This window comes from Phycodurus eques, chromosome 7, assembly GCF_024500275.1.
Source record: "Phycodurus eques isolate BA_2022a chromosome 7, UOR_Pequ_1.1, whole genome shotgun sequence".
Lineage (NCBI taxonomy): Eukaryota > Metazoa > Chordata > Actinopteri > Syngnathiformes > Syngnathidae > Phycodurus > Phycodurus eques.
Genome location: NC_084531.1, coordinates 3,482,396 through 3,501,435, shown reverse-complemented (window position 1 = coordinate 3,501,435; position 19,040 = coordinate 3,482,396). Strand labels below are relative to the sequence as shown.

The window sequence follows — 19,040 nt, the reverse complement described above, 5'->3', positions numbered from 1 at the left end:
CTGATCAATGTGGAGTCCTATTAAAGGTAAATCTTTCTCTCTTATTAGCAAATTTTCCGGTTCCCAAGGCGATGCGAGGCTCTGGTGGCGGTGAGAAAAATATGGAGGAGAAGAAGGAGACCATTAGAACATCCTTCCCGGAGACGTGGATCTGGGACCTAGTTTCTGTTGGGTAAACACAAAAACTTGATTTCATTTAATCAAGTTTCTCTGTGTCACCGTATAATTTCTTGACTTTTCTAGCCATATTGTTCGAGCTCAAAGCTTTCTGTTTATTTGTCTCTTTTGTGTGCGCGTGAATAGAGGCAATGGTTTAGTGAATGTGGAGAAGACGGTCCCAGACACCATCACCAAGTGGGCTGCTGGAGCTTTCTGTGTCTCCTCTGTGGGCTTCGGTGTGGCGCCCACCACTGCGCTGACGGTCTTCCAGCCCTTCTTCGTCAGTCTTACGCTGCCCTACTCTGTCATCCGTGGGGAAGTGTTTACTCTAAAAGCCACCGTCTTCAACTATCTCTCCAAATGCATCATGGTAAACATCAATGAGTTAGCGATGGAATAAAAGCAATACAATTTTGAATAGGATTCAAAATAATTGAAGTTCGGTTGTTTTATGAAATCTAACATCCCTTTCTTGGATCACCTACTTTTTAAGCACATAATAGCATTGGTAGAGCAGCCGCAATACCTCGTGTGTGTTAAGCTGTGTGCACCGCATTCCCTGGACAAACCCTCCGTAAATAGCGGCTAATACAACGGCTATTTAAATGAACACACACACATTAAAATTGACACGAATGTAAAAATTCTTCCACATTTTTTTGCTGTTTTTCTGGTGGTGTTCATGTTATGGCACCACATATAACTGTTGGAATTATAACTTGCTTTTTCCACCCACATGCAAGGCGCAACCAAATCCTCCTGAACTAATTGATTTATTCGACTGTAATTGTTTGCTTACAGATACTGTCTGTGTGTGTCTGCAGGTGAAAGTTATGCTCGCTCAGTCTGAGATGTATAACTTCAGGAACTGCGACGGCTGCCAGTACAGTGTGTGTCTATGCGGTGATGAGAGCAGAACCTTCACTTGGATTGTCACTCCAACTGCCCTTGGTAATAATGACTACATCACTTGAAATGATTTTGGCTTCCACATCTCATTTTGAATCATGTGATGTTCAGTAAATTATTCATGATGTCATGGTATTAGAATTTACAGGTTGTAATTCAATTCGATCTTGACTCTGAATATTTTGTTGTTTGATTTTAACTTTTTAAAATTTTTCTTAAATGTTAAAATATTGTATTAGTTATAATCCCTCAAGAGGAAATTCAATTTACACTATGCTGTATATATTTTTTTTTGTTGGACACCACACAAAGAACTAGAACATAATGAAAGCAATCATCATATTTTAAATACACCCGATATCTGAACTGAAAACGAGCAAGGATAGGAAAAGACGAAGCGGGTACGATCTGTGAGACAGAATATCAAGAAGTTGTAGTTTCCAAACTATAATTGAGGTAAAGTACATGAGTGGAGGCAGCATGCGGTGAGGCTAGTCTGGTTTACTTGGATATTGATATTGTTCAAGTTATAAGTAGTCATCACAATCATTTAGAGCAGCTGTTCGCAAACATTTTCCACCATGTACCACCTCAAAGAATACCTAGCGCTCCAAGTACCACCATAGACGTAAAAGTATTATAGGAGCAAAAAAAAGGATACTTAAGTACACCTCTATTTTGGATAATTTGAAAAAAAAAACATGCAATATGACATATTATATTACAAATGTTTCTCCATGAGTTGAGCCATAAAAAAAATGAAAATAAAAAATACAAATGGATGATTGTCATTTATACACTATGAATAGTATGTTACCGTGTGTACCGAGGGAAAAGTACACGGAACCATTACAAAAATGTGTCTTAAACTGAAAGGGAGAAAGGGAATGACAATGTGAAACAAAACTGGATGGATTATGGTACAAACGTTGTATTTGGAGCACAAGCTGGCCGGAAAGCGGAGGAGTTTTAATTGCTTCCATCAAGCGGCGATGAGGACGAGGCGCTGCTGAATGTCAAATCGTGCTGCTCCATCTCCTCTTCGAGGCATGCTGACAATCATTTGTACTAACACGTCAGGTAGCATCTTTGATGAAACACTTGGAAACCTTTTCCTCAGGGTCTGATCTGTACTTGGCCTCAGTGAGAACAATTTTGGGCTGTGAAAGACAAGGAGGGGGTGGGAGATAAAGAGGTATTGGGAGAGTGTGCATTATAAGGAAACAAATGGGGTTTTTAATGACGGTGAATAAGACAGAAATCTGGGAGAGAAAACAAGATTCAGAGGTGGTGGGCAGGATAAACCCTAAAAATAAATTGGACTGGAAAGCCGTTCATGGTAAATTTGTTGAAGGCTGGACTGAAGATGCATGCGTTAACATGACCACTGAATAAGACTGTTTGTTTGCACAAAGGCAAGGTCGACCTGAAGGTGAGCGCCGAGGCCCTGAAGACCAACTTGCTGTGTGGCAATGAGGTGGCTTCTGTCCCTGACGTGGGCCGTATTGACACCGTGGTCCGCAGCCTGCTGGTGGAGGTTAGTACCTCTCAGACACAACGTACTGTATATTGTCATTTCAAAGCGCAACATATTATAGCATTGTCATAGAATACACTGTCGTACAAATTTCTTACCCAATAAAAAACAGTTTCAACAGACATGGAACACAAACAGCTGACATTACATACGTGATTGATGATAAATGTCAGGAAACACCATTGAAATAAAATAATAATCATAAACAAAATAAAACATGACAGAGAATGACTGCCCAAACTGGAGCCCAAAACATTTTTTATTCCTTTCAGCAGCATGGCCTCTCTTCAATGCAATCCGCTTAAAAATAATTACATTCATAATAATTGAATTGAACACAGATGATCTCCAATTATTAAGGAGCACAAAGGATATATCAGCCTCTCGATGAACTACGTCTAATTTGAATAGTGTCTCTGTAATGCATTCCAGTTTAACATTTTCTACGTTGGTCTCCCATCTAGGCTGAAGGAACGCCTCAGTCAGTGAGTCACAACGCGCTCCTCTGTCCTGCAGGTGAGCTTTCCCATGTACAAGTTGTTTAGAAAATCTCAGACACAATTTTTGGGGTTTGAATTCAACTCATTGACATTTTGCAGCTCCTTGTTTTACACACACGAGAGTTTGACAAATTAATATTCATTGTCATTTTGTCACGAAATAGCAGCTTGGTTTGTCTCTATTGTTTGTGTGCGACCTAATTGCTACAGTTTTTTATATTAACTTGTAACTTTGGTTGTAATTGATAGTTATTAAATCATTTCTTCCCATTAAATTATCAGGATAATCCTCACATTGATGAAAAAAGATGAGTTCCATTTGGTGATAATAAATGAAAGATCCTTAAAGATCCAATTAAACTTGCTCCGACGCTCTTATCGCAGTCTAGTCTCATCAGATATGAACACAATTTGCTCTTTGTGTGCAGGATCACAAGCTGGAATGACAAACCACAAATGCAAGTCGCGCAATTGGCTGCAGTTTGAATTTAACATGGAAAAACCCATTTAACACGGTCTTATCAGATGAGGTTGTAATTTTTCATCTTGTCCCGTTTGGATCGAGATGAAATTTTAATGCTTCATGAAACTTTACCTCCGTCCCAGATCTTAAGATTGTAGCAGTTCTTGTTTAAATTCATTATTATTCTTTACAATAGTAACTTAAAGCAGTTTAATTCTTGCTGTACATTATTTGTTGCTTGTATTACACCACAACACAAAGAAACAGAACAACAACATTAAAGTAGTATTTTGAAAATGTAAGTCTTGGTGTGAGTTCTCCCATTAGAGATGGAAACCTTTTTGGCCATATGAGATTAAATTGTTGTTATTTATTACTAAAGCACAAGTGGCCAGTATTTGTTCAAAGGTAAGTGATGATACTCACTCACTCGTTTTCTCTTTGTTTTGTTTCCAGAGGGACCAGTGGAAAAGAAAATCTCTCTTGTGTTGCCAGAGATGTTTGTTGCTGGATCTGCCAGAGCATCTGTCTCTGTACTGGGTAAAAATACCTGTTGTTATGCTCTCAGACAGCATTTTCATAAAGGTCCTCTACATAGAACCCTCCCTCATGAGATTTTTTTACTGAAGGTGACCTGATGGGCCGAGCCATTAAGAACCTGGACCAACTCCTGGCAATGCCATATGGCTGTGGAGAGCAGAACATGTTGAAGTTTGCTCCCAACATCTTCATTCTCAACTACCTGAAAAGCACAGGTCAACTGACTGCTGAGATTCTGGACAAAGCGACGCGCTTCCTTGAGAGCGGTGAGTCATCATTCCCACCTTTTACAGAAGGGTTCACAAAACAAGACTATCCAAAATAGATCAACATATGGTACAGTAAAAGGCAAGGTCATTTTCATCATCAAAACAGCTTGAAAAGTAAGCTATGCTCAGTAGGTAGTTTAAATCGACCCGAAAATGAATGTGTAAATATTTGTTTGCTACTTGTTAACATGACCTTGAATGCATGTGGCGTTTATTTAGGTGCAAGTTTTATTTAACTTTTTTTTTTTTTTACTTTATTTAGGTGGAATTTTTATTTCACATTAATGTGCAATATAGTTTGACTGAATGCTTTTTTAATTACAGTGTTTCCTATAATTAAGTGCACTGTTAATGTTCAAACTGTATGTCATGTCACAATGGCTTACAATAATAGTCTCGTCACCTCTGTCTCGTTTTTGATGAACACCTGGGTCTACTATGCGACTGTATTTTATTTGTGGTATGATAGTGGTACGTTTTGGAGCTTAGTATTATTTTTCTTAGGTGGGTGGAACTTGTAAAACGTTTTGAGAACTTCTACATTATGGACATACAATTTTAGTCATTTTTAAAAACTTGCAGCCGTAATTATAAACCTCGAGAAGAGATGGCATTTTGTGCAAGTGAAACACAATGAGACCATATTTCCTGCAGCGTGTGTTCACAATCGGGAATATGATGTGCATTTGTCTATATGTGTGTTCCAGGATACCAAAGGGAGCTCATCTACAAACATGACGATGGCTCCTACAGTGCCTTTGGGAAAAGCGATGAATCTGGCAACACCTGGTGAGTAGAAAAGCAGAGGGGCTAATCAGTGATGGTGCTTTGTAGCAATTTAAAAGGATTGGCATTTTGAAAGAAAAATCAAACATGGCTCAGTTGTGGAAACAGTGTTGAGTATCGAGCATCTTGAAAGTTGAAAAGAGCAATACAAATGAAAGCCCATTTACCATTGAAAATAGAAATAATCCTTTCCAGCGTCCATCTGTCGCCTTCTTAAAACCTTAAACTGTTGAGCAATTGGACAGTGTAAACAGGCATACAAGTATAAAAAGACAATAACAGTTGAAAAATAAAAAATAAATAACCATTATTCATACAAAATACAATGTAAATTAATTTTTTTCAAAAAAAAAAAAACAGATCTCAATCCAGTTTTTATTTATTTTTGTTTATTTACACATTTATTTACAATTTAAAATTACAACATACACTCAAAATCCCACAATATGGTGAATTAGGCGCGATATGAAAATGAAAAGAAATCCGCAATGCACTGAATCTGCAATAGATGAGCCGCCATTTCGCGAGGGAACACTATATTTCACCTTAATACACAAAAGTTAAGCACTACGAACAGTAAAAAGAAAAAATAATTATACTTGGCTCACTGTTAACTTAGATGACTGGTAGTATACTGAATATGCAGAGGGATATTAGTCTTTGTGACATGACTCGCCTTCCAAGCAGTTAAGATCTTCATCCGTTAGGGTTTTAAATTTGCCATATTGCCTTAGCAGCCACGACTGACGTGTGCTCCATTTCCCGTTCTATGGTCATCACAGTTTTTCTCTTTTGCCATCACTTGTACGCTGATGTGGTTGTATCACTAAAAGGAAAAAAAAAAAGAAAAAAAAAAGATCAATACACCTGTGGAGTCAATCCTTTTGAATGCTCACTAAACTGAAGTATCGCGAGACCTATAAATGTCTCACGTGAAGTCATAAGTGACGGCATTTTCACCCCTGAGGTTTTGTGCACCTTAATTGTTTTATAACAGTTCTACTTTTGAGGTTCCACTGTACTGGATATGAAGGGTTTTGTACACCACACAAATTAAGGGCAGTTATTGAATGTCTCAGTGAAATGTTTGTTGACCTGTTTTTAAATATGAAGTGCTAAGAGATTACTGGTGTTACATTGTGACTGTTTGAAAGTTTTTTTTTTAATTCATCTGGCATTGTTTCACTTTTTACTGTCACAAAAATATTTATAGTGTATTTGAGCCTCTCGCCGTATGTCACCTTGATGGTGATCTGAAAAGACCAAAAATACCAGAATAAATGATGTAACACACAATACAGTGCAGTTGCATCAGATGTCATAGAACATTTTTCAGTACTTAGCACTTTATTGTACAGTGACTTTATTAAGCTTAAAGTTCACACTTAATTTGATGTGAGACTAAAAATGGCACCCATGAGGCAAGCGTACACATCTCTGTTTTTGGCACCAGAAAACATCCTAGCCATTTACTTCACGAGGAAGCTGCCAGAAAATGTTCATATTTCCTTTAAATGAGCTTAAAGCACATCGCTCAAGTGTCCAATCACATTAATATTTGCAACAAAAGATTAGACGAAACAGCTTGAATGTGTTGTTTTCTTGAAGTAATGTAGGACTGTAATGAGGGCAAAACAAATTTGTTCACACTTATCACATCAGGCAGCTTTACAAGAGTTGGGGGTGTTACGTGAACAAATAATAATAAAAATAATACCAATAGCTTATAGCGCCTTTCAAGGGACCCAAAGATGCTTGAACCTTAAAGTAACAGGAAGGAATATTTCTTGCTTTGTGGCCTCCCTCAACAATTCTAGACTCGGGACCTGATTTGCTAAAAATTTGCAAATGCCCAAGGTGATCTACTAACTGCTGCAGAGTTGATTTTGCACTTTGCTGGAGGAGTGTATGCAAATAGACTAATTTAGCACTTGCAATGTCATTCATCAAACCTGAGGTGAATTGTGCTGGCTGATTTTGCATCTTTAAATAATGCATCTGAAAGGCAGGTCCAAAGCAGTACCAGGCAAAATGAGAGGCAGCATGGAGGACTTTTCCGCTCCAGTAAATATTTTTGAAATGCCAACAAAAACTCTTGTGACATTTTGTCTATTTAGCAATGCCATTTTGGAGCTTCTGAGTAATTTCAGAGCTGACCTGGCTTGACCGTCACAAGAAGGAGTCATGCCATAACACAACTTGAAACTCTGCATTTCCATGCGTTGTGGGTCATTTCAGTGAATTGGTGCTGGCCTGTCCCAGAGCAGTTTTGCAGGCGTGCTGTCGCAAGTTTTAAATGTAACGTTAAAGCTGGATGGGTACATGAACATCCAAGTGTACCCAGTGAAGGAACCTGTGTTTTAAAATCTCCTATAACTCCCGTGGTTCCAAGCGTGCTCATTTTCGTGAAAGAACTTCGTTCACAACAATGTATAAAAACCAACCAATTTATTCCTGACAGAGGAGTCTATACATTTGCAGAGCTCTGGGTTCGTAACTACCCTATCTTATCCTTAGCAGATAAAGTAGTCAAACTAAAACTATCTGATTCTACCCCAGACTTATACAAATGTTTCAAATGGGCCAGTATGGAGTTCCTTTCTTCCTTAACATCTGTCTCCAAATACTCCCCGATGGGGGGCCTTCCTGCAATATACTCCTACCCCCTATACCTACTCAATACACATCCTCGCTTACCTTCCAAACTAGTTATCCCATGAAACTCTATATTATATTCTATTACATATAGAATTACATATTGGAATATAAAGTATTCTATATTCCATTCAATTCCCCAAGTTGATCTTCTGATAATCAGAAGATCAACAACCCCTACACCTGCAGCCCATTTCACGACAACACTCAACAAAACCTAATTTAAACACAGCAAATTGAGAAAAAAAAACTTGTGAAGGGGACACAAAGGCGTCGATCAAGGCAGCGAGCGCACTCATTGTCTCCCCGTCCCCCTTCAGCGGCAGCTGCAGATCTTGGCAGTGGGGGTTCTTCTCTTCAAAGGCCTTGAGAGCAAACCTCAGGACAAGTCTCCTGTGAAAATGAATAAACACACCAGTTACTCTCCCAGGTGAAATCCGCCATATGGTTGATCTCCTGCTGAGAGAGAGGCTTGATCACGTCGGGGTCACCATTTGAAGGAACCTGTGTTTTAAAATCTCCTATAACTCCCGTGGTTCCAAGCGTGCTCGTTTTCGTGAAAGAACTTCGTTCACAACAATGTATAAAATCTGTCTCCAAATACCCCCCGATGGGGGGCTTTCCTGCAATATACTCCTACCCCCTATACCTACTCAATACACATCCTCGCTTACCTTCCAAACAAGTTATCCCATGAAACTCTAAATTCTATTACATAGAGAATTACATATTAGAATATAAATTATTCTATATTCCCTTCACCAGGGAGAGTTAAATCAAACAAAGGGTGGGTTTTATGCGGTTGCCGGTTCCCCCAAAGTTAGTAAAACGATTAATTTATTCTCTGTAACTCAGTAATATGTCACTAATATCTTTCACTACAAACTCCACTTTACATTACGATTGCGGTGCTCTCTCAAATTTGTAATGGTAATGACACCACCAATCAAGTATGCAATAGAAATGTATGCATTGAACAAAAACGTCCTCGTCACAGCTCAAATGAATGTAATCTTAAACCGAGCACTCTGGAGGAATAGGGGAGTGTTTCACTTTATAAGAGGGATTGTGTCAACACAGTTAATATTGACACGAATACAATTCCTGTTCATTTCTGGCTGCATTCATAACAGTATTGCAGTGGGATCCTGGAGTGTCACAACATTCATTCATTCAGCTTCCGTACCGCTTATCCTCACATTGTTAGGATATTTCATTGATTTCGTACAATATTTTAGTTCGCACTCAAAGCATTGCTGCCCCTCTGTCTGATTCAGCTGAACTCTTTTGGAGCCCAAAGGCTTCATATCACACACAAGGTCATTATATAATTGTTATATGGGTGGGTTCATTTCGGGGTTACCGCCACAGGCACACTGTGCTTTGATTTGTTTTCAAAAGTGTGTATGTGTGTGCGCGTGTGTCTGTCTCTCTCTAGGCTGACCGCCTTTGTGATGAAGTCATTTGGGGGGGCGAGGCCTTACATCTTTGTAGATCCCAAGCACGTTATGGATGCCAAGAAATGGTTATACTCGAAGCAGGGGCGTGATGGCTGCATCAGATCTGTGGGGAAACTCTTCCACAATGGCATGAAGGTAATGATGTCAGTGTGGCCATTGATATGCTTGCACTGCTGTCCCTGTATGTTCGTTCAATGTTTTACAAAGCAATACGAATGCATATTTTACTATCCCATCAGGGAGGAGTGAGCGACGACGTGTCCCTGACGGCTTACGTCGTTGCCGCCCTGTTAGAACTGGACTCCGACACTAAAGTGAGTCAAACGTCGCTCCCCTTTTGTATCCAACACTTGGAACCCAACCTCTTGTGATGTCATGTTTTGTTTGATTTTCATTTTAAATGGGTTAATACGTGCATATTTTTGTATTAATCCCACCTTGCCTGCTGGGTTTGTACTTTAACTGTTCGCTGTTGATGCTCTCCAAACCATGATTCTCAAAAGATCCTCTTCAAACTTTATACAGTATATCTGACACAAGATGCTTGAGGTAGTAGGGGTCAAATGTCATAACAGGACTTGCTTCTTGTTAGCACTCATTGCAACTCGGGATGGGCATTTGACCAAATTTCACTATGGGGAAAAGTTAATGACAGCGTTTTAGTTTTTGTATTTATTTATTCAACAGCACCTCTCTTGGTTGCATTCAAGTATTGCTAAGTTACATTTTTATGAATTCTTTTTCCATAAACAATTCCCAGGTGTCTTAATATGTCGGTGGCATGGTATTGTCAAAATACACCTGGGATCACAAATTACAGTGCATTTAACATTGTCTTTAACAATCTGGTTGAATTCACTCTATAATAGATTACAACACAGTCGAAAAATGGGTGTTAAGTATTAAAGGCGAAGAACAAGAGCCTGCTTTGAGTGACCTCCATGACAAGCAAAGGAGCGGCAGATCATCTTCAGCGGTTAATCCTTGGCGAATTGCTAGGCTCTGGTTCTTTGCCTTTGATCCTGGACACCCACTTTTTGACTGTGCTGCAGCCTATTACAGCTTCCCCATAGACATTTTGCAACCTTTTGAAAATGTTTGGTGGTGGTTCTCGTTCCAAAGCAAGAAATTCCATCAAGTTCTCTGCTTCTGATTGGCATCCAACAATAATATCATTTCCAAAGCACAGCAAGAGGACAGGCTTATACAATGGAACATGGCATGTTTAGGCATCTGGAAGTTGCACCCAGGGATGAACCAAGCTTGTGCAAGTCCGCAATTCTCTTCCAGATATCTTGGGCGTTTATTTTTTATTTTTTTAACTTTCTCATGATATCACACAAAGAAGCAGTGGGTTTTAGGTGTGCCTCGTTAAAATACATCCACAGATATGGCTCTAATTAACTCAGATGTTGTCAATAAACCTATCAGAAGCTTCCAAAGAAATAACATCATCGTCTGGCTTTTCCCAAATTGTTTATAAAGGCCTCGTAATGTTACTGTATATAAATTTCGGACTAAGAGAAAAGTAATGAAAAATTCCCCCAAAAAAAATAATTCTCATTTTTCTGGCATTTAGCGAATAGAAATAATGTTGGTAATCCTAATTGACCAAAACAGGTTTAGTCTGATTTTATGCCAGAAAGTTGAAAAAAAAAGCATGGCCAGTATTTACTGTGTAGGCGGTGTCACCAGTCACATTATGAGTTCACTCTTGAGACTACTCAATCCCTCATATCTTTGTGTGTGTTTTATGACAGGATCCTGTGATCCAGAGGTGTTTGGGCTGTCTGAAAGAGGCAGCCGGCCAAATGGACAATTTGTACACCACAGCGCTGATGGCCTACACCTTCACTCTGGCTAGGGACGAGGCGATGAGGCTCAAGCTTGTCAGCTACCTGCACCAGCAGTCCAGTACAATGGGTACATCATCATGTTACACACATGACGCAATGTTGGATTCCTTTCAAATCTCCTTTCATTTTTGTTGAATGGAAACAGCTCCAAGTGTGTACACTGCAGTTATACTCCACTCTTAATTTATAAACACAATGATAAAGAGGAATTAGATCTGACAGTATCAATCAAAACTGACCTTTATAATATCACAATGTTTGATACAGCTCTTGTACTGTATATCTCATTAGATTGTGCAAGTCGGTGTACAGTATGTGTCTGTTCAAATGGTACATAGGCCTGTAGGAGATGGGATTCATTGTGGTCGCCGTGACCCAAGCATTTGTATAAAAATTAGGTAACCAAAGATAATATATAGCTGACATGATAATACAGTGCAGTTTTACATCACTGTTAATTAAAGGCATAGTGAACTTAAATTGTTCATCAAAATTGAGGATTATTACCGGTATTTTTTTTTTTAAGCGTAATTGTTGCACTCGTTCTGTTGTTCTTAGTTGTCCCTGTTTTTTGGGGGAAGAAAACACAGTTACAGTGTACCCTGAATTCCACATTCCCTGTACCAGTGTTTCCAAATGTTTATTGGGCCATCACTATACTTATATATACTTACATATATAAATATACAAATGATGTATTCTGTATGTATACACACTAAATATGTACCTTCTGGAATCTAGTGGAAGAACATTTCATTTTTCGGCCTGTCGCTATACGTCGCAGGCTTAAATAGATGACCAAAGATGCATTATTTGAAGGGAAAAAAATATTTTTAGCCCAATTAAGTAAAATTGTATCATTTCTAGCAGCACACTTGATCCCTGCCCTTCCTGTACTTTTTATTGCTCTCAGCCTCAGTACTTAATGGTTACCAAAGAGCTCAATGTCATGTTTCCCAGTCCTTTCTGTGATACATTTTGATTGCTAATATTCTTGCGAAGGGGGAACCCGCCACTGGGAGCGAACGGGGGCCTCTATGAAAGGACTGGATTCTCTGGAGGTGGAGATCACTTCCTATGTGCTGCTGGCACTGCTCTCCGGCCCTGCCCTGCCAAATTTTGGTCTGGGCTACAGCTCTGGCATTGTGCGCTGGCTCACACAGCAGCAAAATCCTTACGGTGGTTTTTCTTCAACACAGGTAGGCAAAATTGTGAGAAGTTTCTACCATACTCTGCAGACTTAATGACTCTATACTCATATGCTCCTTAGGACACCGTGGTGGCACTCCAAGCGCTGGCTAAATACGGTGCCGCCACCTATAGCGTTGGAGGCAGGACTGTCGTGATGGTGACGTCATTAGGAGGTCTGAACAAGCAGTTCATAGTTGACCAGAGAAATCGGCTCCTGTACCAGGAGGAGAAGCTGAGCGAAGTCCCCGGAGAGTACACGATCAAAGCAGAGGGACAGAGCTGTGTTCTGGCACAGGTGCGATCTTAGCTGGCAGCTTAGCAGTTTTTAACTAGGCTAATGCTAATGCATGCTAATAATTGTCAGTTACTTTGCTTCGACAATTGTATCCTAGCAGGTTTATTCATTGGTAGCTGGAAATGAAATGGTATGAACATTTCACGTCACGATTACCATGACCAAAATTATCATCGCCATATTGCTCAAAGAAATGTCTGCAAGTCAATCACATGTGAAAGCCCGATTGACCTTTTTGACTGCAACACCCAAAGTGAATTTGCACAAAATTGACAGTACTTGAAATGACTCAACTAGACCGTGATATATTTAATAGTGGTTGGACTGAGAAAACATAAATCATTTAAGGCATGGGTGTCGAACTCAAATTCAATTTGGGACAAAATTTAAAATTGGGACAAAGTCTTGGGCCAAACTCAATATTTATTGAATATTGACTGTGATTGTGCATGTTATCCCGTTTTGCTTAAACACTGAATCTGGAATAAGCAAACTTTAATATTATAAACACAAGAACTCTAATTTGTAAAAGAAGACATTAGTGGTATTTGTTTCTTATTTTGATTCATAAAATAAATGGTTTTGTTTCTATCTGTAGCTTTTCGAGGAAATTGTTTTTCAAAGGCTAACAACAAAACAACTCCCAACAAATATCGTACTTCAATGAAAATCCAACCTTTCAACTATGAATAGTCCCTGCCATGGAGTAGAAAAAGTGTGTAAAGAAAACATTCTTTCAAATATGTTCTATTCTTTCGTTACAGCCACATTGACTTTGCACACAAGACAAACAAGTCAGTCCTTTACTTGCGTGAACAGATAATCGCCTCCCACCTGGCTTGAAAGCTCCTGTTTTCCATGTTTTTGGCCATTTTGGTGGTGGGGAGGTGTAAATTTGACAGAGAAGCCTCGGTAGCACTGGGGGGCGCTTGCTGCTCTCGACTGACGCACCAACACGCGAGCAAAGCATTCTAGGATTTGTCGTATTAGCGGTGCATGCGCTATATACCGACAGGCCAGCTCGAATACATATTTGGGCCAAATAGAATTACATATGGCCCGCGGGCCCGAGTTTGTCACGTATAAGGAATTTAATTTTATAACATTTAATCAGATCAAATATTTTACATGATTTCAATTGAAATTGAATTTGGTCTATGTAAAATCCAATAAAATATCAATCAAAATATTGTATTTCCCACCACAGCACAAACAGATGAGTGCCATTTATAACAAAGTGCACTTATAGGAATGATTTCAAGCTGATTGACTCGGGGGAGCAATATATTCATTCACTAGGCTCGAAGTCCGAAATTCAAGTTGGCAATATTCAAGCTTTTGTCATCTTATCCAGGCCTGAGCTGGCTCCCAAATCCGAGCTTTGTTTTCTACTCAAGGGAGATAATTCTTAGTTTCTTCCACATTGCAGGAATAAGTGGACACAGACTCTGGTTATGACTGTTCAACATTCTGGCATCAAAAATATAGCATTCAAAAACAACAGCAGCTTAATAAAATGGTCGGTACCCAAAAAGGTTCTGCTTGGGAATGTACTTGTACCTTTTTGGGTAGAAGTATGCGTATCCCTGGGTCAAATAATTAGCCCATTAGGGTTATGTAGTGAAGATTGTACATTGAGGGACATAATTTGACTCCTCCTACATTCCTGTTTTTGATTGTCTCATTTAACATCCTGCAATTGTGAGATGAAAGTGAGGTTTAAGAGCACATGTTGGTCCTTCCTGTCCCCTCACAGATTTCCATGCATTACAACATCCCCCCTCCTCCAGACTTTTCCGCCTTCGAAATCTCCGCTAATACCATCTCCAAGTGCAACCCCCCCAGGCCACAGATCGTCCTCTTTGTCCATGTCAGGTCAGTGTGTGCGCATATCTGTCTTTGCCTCGACAGTCATTGACCAGCTTGTCAAATAAACGTGATTTGCATGCATAAAATGACCTCCAAAGCATGTTGAGCCTAATTGTTTTATCCCGTCTCATATGATACAGTATAATATAATCATTTAATACTGTACAGTACTGTAAAAAGTCGTTTTTTCACAGCCGTGAGGTGTTGGAAAGCTTGAAAGTGTGATTTTGTTTTGGCTCCAAAATGCTGCTGCTATCAGGCCATCTAAATTGAAAGTTTTGTTCTTGTTTTTCCCTCAGTGCAAGAACAAAACAAGGAAATGCTTTGTTTCGTTGTATCTTTATTCACTGTTTTTATTTTAGCCCCTTCATGTATTATGAATGAATACATATTTTGATAGCCAAACCAAATGAATTCCTAAACAATCCATAACTCTTTTTGTCCATAATCTGCAAGAGATGAGAGAGAGAAACCATTTGTGTTGTGTTTGCAGGTACCAGGGCATGAGAGAGGAGACGAACATGGTCATCATTAACATCAAACTCCTGTCCGGACACATTTTGGATAAAAGCTCTCTGGAGTCGGTGGGTTCATTTGTTCTTCTGCACTCACATATTTGTGTCACCTGTTGTCATTGGAACGACGCTGATGGCAGTTTACTGTGTGATGTTCTAGTTAAAGAAAAACCGCTCAGTGAAGCGCGTTGACCTGGATGAAGGTTATATCAACATCTACTTGGACGAGGTAGGAACAATTTGATTATTATTTTTTAAATCTATACTCTATAAAATGCGGAGTTGGACTTTACAAATGAAAAAGTGCTTCTTTAGCTGTTGTCATTTTTGGTTGTATTAGTTTCAACACAACCAGTTCAGGGTGTACCCCGCCTCCTGCCCGATGACAGCTGGGATAGGCTCCAGCACGCCCGCGAGGAGAAGCGGCTCAGAAAGTGCATGCATGCATGCATAGTTTCAATACTACTACTCACAAGATGTTAGCGGGGCTTTCGGATTAAAATTAATTAAAATTGCAGGATGATCGAAAATGCACAACCCTTCACAGGAAAACTCCATTTGACCTCATCGAAACTTTTGAATGCACATGTCCAACTGGACAAAGAGTTAGCTGGATGGCAAAATTAACAACAGGTATTTGAACCATGAAAATTTCCAATGATGTCCGTTTCTACGACCACCTGCTGATGACACTCTGTGACACTCACAAAGCTTAGTGGCCACTTCACTCTGAGAAAAATCCAGTTTGAAGCCTTGCAGTGGCGAGTACTGTTGATCAATTGTTACGCGTCATCTTGGTCTCATGATGTCGAAATTTGAACAGCATGATGAAGAGTACTGTTGAAATACTAATTTTAATTGAACCAGGACGTGAAAAATATTCATGGAACACTCACTGTTGTTAATTTTGCGCTTTATTTGAAGACTTATGGCTCCATTTTCATTGACTGTGCATCTGGAGCGAAGCACAAAAACGGGTGGCTCCTGATTTTCGTGCAAATACAAGGCTCGCTGTGCGTCTTTGCCAATTTGGCAGACCAGTCTGCGCCAAGTTCGGCATTCCGGTGCAGTGAGGTTTCGTTTTGGAGATGCGCCCCGGTGGAGTGACAATTTGGTGGCACGAAGTTGGTCTAAACTTACACCTGGTAAGACCGCGTATAAATCTAGGCGCAGCTAGTCTAACGCAATTTTGGTGCATTTGATCAGGGCACAGGCAGACAGTTTCTGAGGTCTGTGCACATCCGTGGTGGATGTCAGATGTATTCCATTCTTAAATATGAGAACAGTGATGCTCAAACCCTCTGAATCATTGTAAAAAACAATTCATTGAACACATTATTATTACAGTGGACACCCGCAAATTTCGCAGGTTGGGTGTCCGCAAGATTCCCCTTTTCAGTGATTTTTTTTCAAGATTTACGGTTTCTTTTCTTTTTCAATTTTTCTTTTTTCTGAAGGGGGTGGGGGGGCAACCACATTTTTTCATGGAAAACGCTGAGAGGAACCACTTTGATGGGCTGTGAATGAAGTTGGCTGTAAACTCACCCACAGTGGCGCAGCCCGCCCCACTCTAGGATCTGCTAGGTTGCGCTGGTCTACCAAATTACTAACACTGGTCTAACCCGCCCCTGGCGTACAGTTACGCCACCCGTAACATCAGATTTGAAAATAGAGCCCAAAAAACTGTTTCCTTCAATTTACTGTGTACTGCTAAGATGCCACACTATTCGTTTGGAGGATGCGGTTATAACCATCCCACCTACACACCTTGCAGTAGAAACTCATACCCGATCAGAGATGCTGTGTCATGGCGAGTTGAACTGTGTCCACATGGTCGAAATGTGGCTTCAGTGGTGTGTGGTTTGTGTTTTCAGCTGAAGAAAGGTAAGACGATGGTTTACAGCGTCACACTGGAGGAAGACGTGCCTGTCAGGAACCTGAAAGCAGCTGTGGTCAAAGTGTACGACTACTACCAGACAAGTAAGATCCTCTTATGATCGCCCCGTCTTTCATGTCTGTCGTTTCTGTTATAACACTGGCTTGTATATGGTTTAAAATTGTGCTTGTTTTTACTCTGCTGCTACCAACCAGTGACTTTATCTTTGCAGAAAAAAGAAAGTGAACATCCTTGTATCCAAAAGTTTAACATACAATTATTTGTATCTTATTTGCAGGTGATGTGGCCGTGACAGAGTACACATCCCCCTGTGCAGAAAGTAAGTCACATTGATTTAGTTTTATGCTTGGTTTAGTGGAAATTAAAACCCTGAAGTCTAATAGTAATTTGACACAATTTGAGGAAAATGCATGACCTCAGTTCAGAATAAGCTCTGATTATGTAGTGTGATTTTTATTTGGCTTTTTGCAACGCTTGTCCCACCCAAAAACGTGTGTGTCTATATTTGTGTGTATGTGTTTATTATATCTATACACACACTCACACACACACACACACAGTTGTACACTGGGAGTGAAAAACCTCCAGCTTTACCATAAACCATAGACTTCAAGTTGGACAGTGGTTAACATTGTTACTTTACGTATTATTTTTGTATGTGTTCTGACTACATCAATATCAAGTATTTAGCATTTTTATGACAGTTATATTAAAACGGTAATAAAACAATCTATAGTTATTCAAGGTTTTATGGTGACAGTTAAACAGATTATCAGATCATTTGTATTGTTTCCTATAGGAAATAGTTTCAAAAGTCCAACAAATTGGAAGTCGACGAGTGCCCTGGAAAAAAATTTTGACCTCAAGAGATTTCACTCTATTTCAAAATTTAATTTCAATCAACTCAAATAGTAATGCTAGTTTAAAGGGGGATCCTTTTGGTTAGGGTTATGCAATACATACTGGGAGATCATATATTGTCATTTAAATGTGTTTGCTTTGCAGGTGTCAACAAGATTTAAATGAACATAGAGGAGACTACTCAGATTCTCATCTGGAAGACTAGATGTTCATCAAAGATATATGTGACTTTTTTTCCATTGGTGTCTTGATTTTAAGGGAATCCCTGTGATTGCAAATGATGTTCTTTTCCTTTTTCTGTGTTCCTTTCTTTTAAAAAAATATTGTTGCCTCACCTCAACACTGGAAATGTGTTAACACTTTTTATACACTGAACCCAAGAAAATCAGACTGTGTTGTGTAACAGTTTTAATAGGATTGACAAATCCATGTTTTTAACTCAAAGTGGAGGATAATGCAAGGTACGAATAACTGAATGGTGCTGTACCATTTTATAAGTAGATACAATTCATCACTACAGTACCATACAATTTGAAATGTAACAGTCATGTAATAAAATTGACAAAGCAAAAAAAAAAAGTGTCACAGTGTTTCATTTCAAGTCTACTTCCATCTAGGCACCTTCTTCTATACACTATATTTTTATATATATTTTTTTTCAATACAGATTACATCAGTACATCATATATCGACAGACAGGATTTAACAGCGTGTCAGTTCGTCAAATTTGGTTTCCACACAGGAAGAGTAAAGGCAAGGAAGACATAAGGTTTTCAGACAATTTATAAGAGGTATATGTCACTATCTGAGGCTCAACAACCTTCAATTAACATGACCACCCTACTCAGCTTGAAGCATTTCCATGTCCTCCTCTGCTTGCTACAAACTGGTACATTCATGACAGACCTGTCGACTGGCAAATTCATGGTCAACACAAGACACCAACATCAAGCCACTCTCGTGTAGTACGCTCAGAATCACAGTGGGAATTTACAGAAGCAGTAATGTTACAATGCATCGTGCTGCTGCGTGGGAGATGACTGACATAGCTCATTTGTTTTGGTTGTTTGATAAAATCACACTCCTAAATTTTATCTCAGTATAGACTAGGGTGTTTTTTTTTGGGATGGGCGGGTCAATACCTTGATAAAGTCACGATCTTATTATATCCAGACATTACACTGCAAAATCTCAATATCTTACCAAGAATATTTGTCCTATATCTGGTCAAAACTAATTAAAATAAGACTCATCACATAAAAAGTAACCTGGTTTTAG

The 19,040-nt window shown here is 39.3% G+C and overlaps 1 protein-coding gene across 1 annotated transcript in view; it reads left to right on the top strand.

The window, feature by feature from the left end:
- Window positions 1-18,324, top strand: part of LOC133405100 (alpha-2-macroglobulin-like protein 1) — a 31,631-nt gene extending 13,307 nt beyond the window's left edge. Inside the window, exons 16-34 of the mRNA XM_061681756.1 lie at window positions 49-172; window positions 304-529; window positions 984-1,110; window positions 2,484-2,605; window positions 3,070-3,121; window positions 4,025-4,108; window positions 4,198-4,374; window positions 5,085-5,166; window positions 9,257-9,413; window positions 9,518-9,592; window positions 11,039-11,201; window positions 12,137-12,333; window positions 12,405-12,620; window positions 14,377-14,495; window positions 14,983-15,073; window positions 15,165-15,233; window positions 16,879-16,984; window positions 17,179-17,220; window positions 17,907-18,324. Of these exons, the coding sequence (XP_061537740.1) occupies window positions 49-172; window positions 304-529; window positions 984-1,110; window positions 2,484-2,605; window positions 3,070-3,121; window positions 4,025-4,108; window positions 4,198-4,374; window positions 5,085-5,166; window positions 9,257-9,413; window positions 9,518-9,592; window positions 11,039-11,201; window positions 12,137-12,333; window positions 12,405-12,620; window positions 14,377-14,495; window positions 14,983-15,073; window positions 15,165-15,233; window positions 16,879-16,984; window positions 17,179-17,220; window positions 17,907-17,923 (2,246 nt within the window). The 3' untranslated portion in view covers window positions 17,924-18,324. The remainder of the gene's footprint in view (window positions 1-48; window positions 173-303; window positions 530-983; window positions 1,111-2,483; window positions 2,606-3,069; window positions 3,122-4,024; window positions 4,109-4,197; window positions 4,375-5,084; window positions 5,167-9,256; window positions 9,414-9,517; window positions 9,593-11,038; window positions 11,202-12,136; window positions 12,334-12,404; window positions 12,621-14,376; window positions 14,496-14,982; window positions 15,074-15,164; window positions 15,234-16,878; window positions 16,985-17,178; window positions 17,221-17,906) is intronic.
- The last annotated feature ends 716 nt before the right edge of the window (window positions 18,325-19,040 follow it).